This window comes from Erigeron canadensis, chromosome 7 (genome assembly GCF_010389155.1).
Source record: "Erigeron canadensis isolate Cc75 chromosome 7, C_canadensis_v1, whole genome shotgun sequence".
Lineage (NCBI taxonomy): Eukaryota > Viridiplantae > Streptophyta > Magnoliopsida > Asterales > Asteraceae > Erigeron > Erigeron canadensis.
Window position 1 is genome coordinate 13,712,422 of NC_057767.1, and position 10,267 is coordinate 13,722,688.

Genomic DNA, 10,267 nt, shown 5'->3' on the forward strand with positions numbered 1-10,267 from the left:
TCCTGATAGTCCCGAACGATGGGGACATCAATCAAGCTAACCTCTTTAGCAGACGCACTCATGACACGACCCTCAAAAGAATCAGACATCTCGCCCTGAACTTCTAGTATCTCGCCATTTGGTAAGGGAATTCTAACAATTTTTGCACTACATAGAATCATCGTATCAACCAAAGACATCCAGTCCATACCAACAATAACGTCAAAACTTCCCATTTCAAAAGGTACTAAGTCAATAAAGAAAGCATAATTATTAAGAACTAATGTGCACGAACGGATGACCTGGTCTAATCTGACTAACCCACCATTAGCCATTTCTACGTCAAAACATAAATACATAGGGCTCGGCTTAGCACTCAATAAAGGAACGAAACTAGTCGCGACAAAACTATAATCAGCTCCAGAATCAAAGAGAACAGTAGCATAATGACCATTTAGAAGAAAAGTACCTGCAACAACGTTCGGGTCGTTGCGAGCCTCAGCAGCATTTAGAACAAAAGCACGACCTCTAGCAGCTGGAGCCTGATTGCCCCTATTCTGATTGGGTCCAGTAATCTATAGCTGGTTAGGATGAACTGCCACTTGAACCTATTGCCCAACCCACTGAGGACATGTGTTTCGATAGTGATCAGTGGACCCACATTCATAACATCCTCCACGAACTCCGTTTGGTCTCCTTTGATTCAATGGTACAACATTCAATGGTGCCCTATTCAATGGTGCCACCTGAGTCCTTGGTTCCCGACAGTAATTTGCCAAATGCCCAGTCTTATTGCAGTTGTAGCATGTTAAGCAATTCTGATTTGCTGCATGGTGAAGATTGCACTTGGTACACTTAGGATGAGGACCCGCATATTCCTTTTTGCCAGCATCAGTCACTGCAAATACCTTGCCTCTATTTTGTCTCTTCCCATCAGATCGCCAACTTTCTTATTATTACTCGTCCCACTGCTTTCCTTCCTTTTTGTCCCAACAGCAGTAATAGTTCCACACTGAACCAACTCCCTTGTCATAGCTTCAGACCTCAATATAGCCTCCTCTAGAGTAAGTGGGTGAACAGCAGTCATAGTCGACCTAACCTGAGGAATTAACCCACGAAGATACTTCTCTATACCTTTGTTCTCAGGTTCAACCAAATGCGGAAAAAGCCTTGAAAGTTCATTAAAACGGGTGGTATATCCAGCATGATCAGCACCGACCATCTTATGTTCCAAAAACTCTCGTTCTAGCTTCACCAGTTCAGTTGTTGTGCAGAACTTTTTCATCATCAACTCTCTGAAGTTATACCAAGACATCGCCTCTGCCACTAATCTGCCTCTGATTCGGCACTGAGTGTTCCACCAAGACAAAGCATCTTTAGTGAAAGAGTTTGCCACATACTTGACCCTTTGTTTAGGAGTACATTCACTAATACCAATCACAGCTTCCATCTTCTCTAACCATTGAATAAACTTGATTGCTCCACCTCTACCATCATACTCTTGCACGCCACAATCCTTAAAGTTTTTGTAAGTACAAATCCTGACACCACTTCTAAGTCCCCTTGGCACATTCCCAAGGCGAATTCCTTGATCAACGTCTTCATAATATTCACCATCCTTATCATCCCCTACGTCCTCATATTCAGCATCATCATACTGAGCATCTTCATTCTCTGCATTTTGTGCGAGTATAGTATCAACCACTTCAGTGATCATGGCAATCATGGCTGGGTCTGGTTGCATTCTAGCTTGCTCATTAGTAGTTTCATTTTCAGCTTCACCACGACCGCGTCCACGACCACTACCTCGGCCGCCACCGCGGCCTGCACCACGACCAACTCCACGACCAATACCTCGACCTCCAGCTTGTTCATTTTCACGACCTGCACCGCGGCCAACACCTTGAACTACTTCAGGCCCAGTGCCACGACCAATACCACGGCCTCTACTCCGTCCAGTTCCTCGACCTCTTCCACGGCCTCTTCCACGACCGCCGCTAGTTCCAGCACTAGTTCTTGTTCTTGCCATTGCCCTATAACCACGCATCGTTAGTCGGGGAAAAATACACTCGACGATGTTAATATCACAAGATACTCTCAGTAAGCTCTCTCGTCTTATGGTCTAAGGAATGCTATCTAGAACCTAAACTATTCATGCAATTCATGTCAATGCAATACATCTATATATACTAATAATATATAATCCTAAATTGCAGTTAAAATGTGGTCCGAATCTAACACCTACATTCGTTGCACTAGTGGTGTATGTATATAGGGTGTACCAGCGGCTAACCCTCCATACCCCTAGTACATCTAATGCAAGGTTGGATCACGGTACTGGTATGCTCTCTAGGTATTGGTCGGGTATGTATACAGGGTGTACCAGCGGCTAACCCTCCACCTAACCCACACCCATTAAGCATCCTAGAGTAGCTACCACACTCTCACTACAAGTGCAATCACTGATGTCAATAACTGTCGCAAGGCATGCCGGTAATCATAGAACAGTTGATCAGGCTTTTCTTTGATTATCGCTATGCGATACTAGTTAGTGCCATCATTTCATCTTGCTCTAATACACATAAGTAATCACAATAACACCAAAAGCACACAGTCACCAAATAATAGCCACAGTCAAAATAAACACAGGGTCAATAAGTCTAAACAGGATATGAACTCAAAATATAAGCGACGTTAGCACGTCTAGAATGCATCTATGATTCCTATCGTAAATGCTATACGGGGTTCTTAGGTTATAGTCTAGGCTTTTCCACCTAATTTTCTACAACCTGGCTCTGATACTATTCTGTAACACCCCACCGTTGGTGGAAACATGAGGTGTCATAAAAAGTACAACACGACATGGAATTATATAGATACTGCTAAATGAAATAGAATATAATAAATATATTCCTAAAAACATGAGTTCAAAGTCATAACAGTGCTAAAATAGCTTATTACAACCAAGTCCATAAAGAAATAATCCAAGGCATGTAGCCTCAAAGTCTGACAATTACTAAGGAGTACTAATCTCCGAAGTCCAGCCTAGCTGTAACACCCGGACAGCGGCGGAAAACTCGGGATGTAAGAAAAAGCACACGCGCACATGGATGTTACATAGGAATACTAAATGAGTGCTTAGAATAAACATAAATAGTCAATTTCATAACCAAACAAGCATAGTAGTAGTTATTACACACAAGTTCAACAAAGATGATCAAATCAAGTACGAAAAGTCCCACGCAGGGGATACGATTGGGCATATTGCCACCAACCACAAAGTACAAGCATGCAAACTCCAACCCTAAATCCTGAAGTCTGCTAATAGTCCCATGCTACCACTCCTAGCCACGATTAGCCTGATTACCTGAAAGGAATACTTAAAAGAGTCAACACAAAGGTTGGTGAGTTCGTAGGTTTGAGTATAAAGAAGTAGTATAAAAGCATTTTATGTCGTCAATAGATCTCAAGTGTAAAGTAGTATGTAGTGGCTAGTGACCAACTTGCACATAAGTAAGCGAGCACACACAATCCTCGATAGGACCGGCTAATAGTACCAATAGAGCACACACAATCCTCAATAAGACCGGCTAATAGTATCAATAGAGCACACACAATCCTCAATAGGACCGGCCAATAGTATCAATAGAGCACACACAATCCTCAATAGGACCGGCTAGTAGTATCAATAGAGCACACACAATCCTCAATAGGACCGGCTAATAGTATCAATAGAGCACACACAATCCTCAATAGGACTGGCTAGTATTATCAAGTAGTCAAATAGCCGAAGAGTAGTAAAAGTAGTTACGACATGTATAAAAGCATGAGTAGTATTCCTTTCACCCCGAAATAAGTAAAGAAAAAGGGGCTACAAAGACTCACAGTGATCTGCTACAACGTAGTTCTGCGAGCACAGAGTATAAGCACAGATATAGTAAAATATATCTACTCGAATCCAAGTATGTCTTGATGTCAACCTGAAAATCGATGCTAGAAATATGTTTTGATTATCACAAGGAAGCTAAAAATGCAAGAAATCTTGGTTTAACAACTCAAAATCAAATGATGAATTTTTTTTGTGGGTGAAGATGGTGAATGTATGTGTGTGTTTTTAGAGAGAGAGAGAGGTGAGATGGGGAGAAAATGGTGAAGAAGTGGAAAAATGGGGTTTTCTAACCCTTTTATAGTTTTTCCTTAATTAATGATTCTAATAAATGTAGGGTCTAAATGAAACATTTTCGGACTAGAATTTCTTGAATACAATCGCTTACGTCTTGAAACCTAATATTCTTATCACAATAGACCATAGACTCGTCATATAATTCAAGATTTAAGATTGAATAGACCTTCATGTGAGCACATATTCGAAACTAGAACATATCATGGATTTATTTAAATTATTTCTAAGGCGGTTGTTACACTAGCATGGCAGCCTTTTATCCCTGATTAGCCTGAGCACCTGAAAAGTATACTAAAACGTGTCAACACAAAGGTTGGTGAGTTCGTAGGTTTATTGTCAAAAGTCTAATAAAAGAAATAAGTCTTTTGTCGATTCTTTTAAGTCTAAACAAGTAATAGTTCAATATATAACGAGCAGAGTTACGCCATAATAAGTCCAAGTATCTCAATGTCTCAAAGTCCGGCCTTACGGTACCTGCCTTAGTCCAAAGTCTCAAGTCTCAACTCATACAATAAGTACGTCCAAAGCACAACAAATAAACACATAATCACACACAAACAACCAGATCAAAGCACGTCAAATGGCACAAGTAAGTCTATACGCACAGGCTCAATATTGAACATAAAACAGAAACCGACAAAACTGTTTGAAAATAAGTATACTTTCCACCCCAAAACTTGTAAAAAGAGGGGCTACGAAACTCACCTGAAAGCAGCACAAGCACAAATATTCTAGATCAACGAACAAGAACACGAACAGTCAGATACACTCGAAACAAGCTCACTATCTGCCCAACAGTCCTACATCGTTCAGAAGTCACTCCATAAGAACTTAATTAATTGCACAAGTCCATGTCTTATACCAGTGTCTTAGGAAATGTTATTATGTGTTATCCAATGTCTTAATATATATATATATATGTATATAATAGTCGTTTGTGCTTATAAGTTGTCCAAGGAAATAGTTCATTTAATAATGTCACGTTTTATTGTTTATATCCGTTAAGTCTTCGTGTCAACGTCATTATAAAATATATTAAGTCCGGAAAGTCATATAATTGGTACATCGTCTTTACAAAGTTTTTTAATCTTTGCATTTATATGTAACTATTATAAAATATATAAAGTTCGATACATTATTAATTATTGTTATACGAATGTATAATTTATATATGGTCCTTACAACGTCTTTTTAATATATATATATATATATATTTAGTCATATGTCCATATAAATTTTAATTCGTTTATATATACAGATGTCCCTATCTATTTAATTCTTGTACATATATAGTTATGTCTAATAAGTCTTTTTGTATATATTTATATACATATATCCATATTTATTTCGTAATTATGAAAAATTGGAATTTAATTATAAACAAGGGTCAAATTAATTTAAATCTAATTTAACTTTGTTTAAATTCTTTAATTTTTGCCTAAATGACCTAAATAACTAGATCTATACCCGGTCGTTGACCAAGTTAGAAACAATATATATATATATAGTGAAAAGTTATTTTGAGAACATTTTCTTTTATTGTTTTCTGAATAACTTATATGTAATTTTGAAGTTTATAATTGTATGGAGGCATGGATTATCGTCCTTTATACAATTATGTGAAGATTTGGATTATTGATCACATGTGTACGAATATTTCTGTGATTACATGTGATTGACTTGCATACATGTGATCATAGCAATATTCGTACACATGTGATCAAGAATCCAAATCTCCACATAATTGTATAACGGATGATAATTCATGCTCCACACAATTATAAACTTCAAAATTACACATAAATTATTCAGAATACAACCAAAAAACAATTTTCATGTAAAGAACAATCATCGGTTGGGCTTGATTTGAAAAGTTCTTAAAGGTTCTCGCAAAAAAAGAGTTCTCAAAATAACGTTACCCCTATATATATATATATATAACTTTCCTTATTTTGAAAACCATTTTTTTGTATTGGATTATATGTTTTTTTTTTGTCCATTCACATGTGAAATGATATAAAAAAGTATGTTGTAGAAGAAACTTTTTTAAATATTAAATATCATGGAGGGCCAAACATTTATTCAAAATAATAAAATATTGGTATGTGAGTGGTTTTTCACCCAAGTTGGGTGCATAACAGCCCATATTCCTTCCCCCATATATATATATGAAAGTTATATGTGGTACATGTACTTTTTATAGTATATGTGTAAGTTAACTTACACACTTCTTCCTTCTTCCTTCCATTTGTAGTATATGTACTTTTTATAGTACATGTGTAAGTTAACTTACAAACTTCTTCTTCTTTCTTCCTTCCATCTCCGACCACCACCATGATCCTCCGGCGATGGCGACCATCTCTGGCGAGACTTACACATGTGTAAGTACAACTTTTTTAGCATTTTAGGGTTTAAAATTTTTAGATTTTTTCCTTCGCGAGACAACCACCACCAGCCACCATCATCTCCGACCACCCCAACTACGGCGCCGACGCCGGGCAGCAAGGGCTTCGCCCGTACCGTAGCAAACTGCCCTCCTCCCTTTGAAATATGGACAATCTGTATTATATAATTATTTTTTTTCCTTTATAAAACAAACTGCCCCCCTCTTTTTTTTTTCTTTTTTTTTTAACTTTCAATCTTCAAAATATTTAAACTACCCTTAATTTTCAACACATTTTTAACTCACACACTACATCTAACTTAAAAAATCTCTAAAATATTTTTCAACCCTAACGATCTAAACTACCTATTTTTTCCACTAATTTAAATATATTTTCAGTTAATATACTTATAGTATTCTTAATGAAATTTATTTACAATATACATTCTTTTACTTTAATCCTTAAAATAAATACACTACCTCCTTTTACATCAATTACTTTTACATTAATAACCACACGTTACCGTCACCACTACCCATCGCTACCACCACCGCTGCATTTTAAGGGTACACCACTCGTATAATACATATAATCTCTCGGTGAGCATGAAACTCAAATGTTCACCATACATATCACACATTAAGGTTATTTGCAATATTTTAAAGTGCTCGACTCACTCTAAACTGTTGAACTTCAAAATATTCTCAATCCATTGGTAATTTATACGTGTCATTCTATATAAAAATATAAAACATAAAAATTTGCTAATTGTACGTAGGTAAGTAACTTATTTGTATATACCATCCATGATTCAAAAAGTGTAGATTAAATAGTATTTAAATGGTTACCATATATAATATAACTAAATTGACTTTTAATTTTAAGGGTTAAGATTGTTTTGATTATGAATTTCAATGGTTTAGATCAATAGTTGAAATTATTTTTTTTCTCTTAGTTGTGGTAGCCATTAATATATATAATACAAAACCCTAATCCTTATCAATAAGTCGTCGTTGACCAAGTTTGACCGAACCAAAACTTTGACCTAACTCCAAAATACAAATCAAATCCAATTTTTGAACCAAGACTCTTTTCTAGCCGGTTTGACTGGCGTTGACCAAGCGAAAATCAATTCCAAGAACCAAAAAAAAAAAAATATATATATATATATTACTAGAACAAGCCGGATCTATATTAGATCTAATCAAAAACAACCCAAAAATAAATATATTGTCACAGTTTAATTAATTCATATATATTCATGTGCTAAAGATCCGAAAATACAAGAATCACATCAAATCTAGATAAGAACAAAGATTTCGGATATATATTTTTCGAATTCAAAGATTTCGGGCTATAAGTTTCCGGATCTTGAAGATTTCGGTCCAAGATCTTCGGATTTAAAAAGATCTCGGGTTTAACATTCCGGATTTACAATGATTTCGCACATATATACTCATATTCATACACCAAAACTGAATAATATATATATAAATGTAGTACTTTTCGAATCCCCTTCTTGTTTTCATAACAAAACTGGTTTATATATATATATTTTTAAATTTTCAGATCTATATGTACATAAACATACCAAATCGGAATAATATATATATAATGTACAAATTTCGAATATATATATATGTGTGTGTAAGAAAAAGAAATCGGATTTAAATACATATACATTTATAGCCGGGATATATATATATAAGGAAAAATTACGATTTTTGATGAAGAACAACCGATTCAATACACGTATCTATGCAAATCTTACCACAAACTCAAAGAAAATAAGAAGAAGAAGATGATTGATGGTGGTTCGGTGGTGGTTGATCTTTGGCCGATCGGTTTTTGAGAGAAAAGGGGGGGTGGCGGCTGGAAATAGAGAGAGAGAAGAGAGGGGAAAAGGGTTAGGTTCCTAGGGTTTTATTGGTTCATGCTTCCCCCTTTGACCGAGTTTGACCATCTTTGACCCTACTAAAACTCGTTTGACTCGACCATTTTACAAGACTCATGACCCGTAAATTTATTTTGTCGTCATATTTAAACGTAACTTTTTAATAGCTTTCTAACGGATATAAACATGTCTATTTTTACTTATTAAATCTTTAATTGATTTAATTTTTAATATTTTACCTAATTTGGCATTTCCACAAGACAACTAGTATTCCTCCTATTCTCGAGTCCACGTACAATTTTTCTAAAGTTTAGATGCTCATAAAGCCCGAACCAAACATAAATTCATTTATTCCATGATAAAGTCTTAGAGTCTAACGACGTACATAACGAAACAAACTAAAAATGACTAGAAAAGTATTTCGGAAAGTACGGTCAGGTGACGGTTGTCACATAGCAAATGATAATATCGTGTAATTAGTTGATCTAAGTTTTCACTTCTTAACCCATTAAATACATTATACTGATGCTTTAGAAGGTATTTTCTATTCTTTTTAAGTGTTTCATCCCCTTCACAATGATTTTTTAATGCTAACCAAAGTTCTTTAGATGTATTAAATTCGTTAAACAAATGTAGTATATCTGGTGGCAATAACATTTTTAAACATGAAAGTGCCTTTTTCTCTGCCTCATACAATTTTTTATCGGATTCAGTCATATCTTGATAAGCATATACTTTGGTAATACCACTGTTCTCATATGTTGGGGCTTTATATCCTTCAGTCATACAAGTCCACATTGTAATATCGGTGAATTGCATAAAGGATTCAAATCGATCGTTCCAAGAAAAGTATTGGTCTATGATCATTAGTTTGGGTGGTGAATTACCCTTACCAGTCTCATGGTCCATTAGTATTAATTGGTTAAGATAGTTTGCTACCATTGTGTATGTGGTTCAACTTATAAACACACAAATGACACAAAAACACGCAAATTGGGAACACACAAATGAAACACACAAAAGTGTAGGAACACGCAAAATCCAGGAACACGAAAAATGTCCAGGAACGCGCAAAATCTGAGAACACGCAAACTAGAGAAACACACACTGTTCAAGAAACACACAAAGTTCAAGAAACACACAAAATCTCAAGAACTCTGAAAATTTTAAGAATAAGCAAAACACAAGAACACACAAATGCCTTGGTAATATCGAAACGCGCAAAAAGGTACTAGTGTTCAAGAACACGCATAGTACACTTTTCGAGAACACACAAACCCCACTTTCACACAATTTCCTAGATCCCGAGCCCGATATTGCTTAAGGATAAACGAGATTATGTGAAAATGTTACTAGGATATAGATTAATCAATATTTGGCAACAAGTTTGAACCTTTCTTTCAAAAGCGTGCCCAAAGATTAACTTTCACCTAAATCAAGTAAATAAAGGGATACCACAAAACCGTTGTCAATCTCAAGGTTACGAAAACTTGTGGCTCTGGATACCAGTTGTAAGTCCCTCGGGTCTTGTCCTCTTATCTAACCAGATATTGACTTAAGGATATGTCGAGGTGCGGAAATTCCTCGAGATAACCCACGGTTTATATATCTACCTTTGGATGATATATATATCAATATATATATATATCTTTTACGTGATGATAAACACTCCGGAAACGGCTCTTCGGACGCACCTTACCAAACACGTGGTAATCTGCAGTCTATGAGCTGTTTGGGGGGCCGGGTGTGTGTTTGCGGTTCGTGCACGAGACGAGTATCACCCACAAGAAAAGCTTATGCGTGTTCTTAAGTTTCTCTCTCTACACT

General features: G+C 36.0%; 1 protein-coding gene across 1 annotated transcript; it reads right to left on the reverse strand.

Moving 5' to 3' along the window:
- Positions 1-874: 874 nt before the first annotated feature.
- Positions 875-2,026, reverse strand: LOC122608989 (merozoite surface antigen 2-like). The gene is made up of 2 exons (XM_043782054.1): positions 1,594-2,026; positions 875-1,107 (listed from the first exon to the last, which is right to left on the reverse strand). Exons 1-2 carry the CDS (start codon positions 2,024-2,026, stop codon positions 875-877), a joined length of 666 nt encoding a protein of 221 aa, XP_043637989.1.
- Between the last annotated feature and the right edge of the window lie 8,241 nt (positions 2,027-10,267).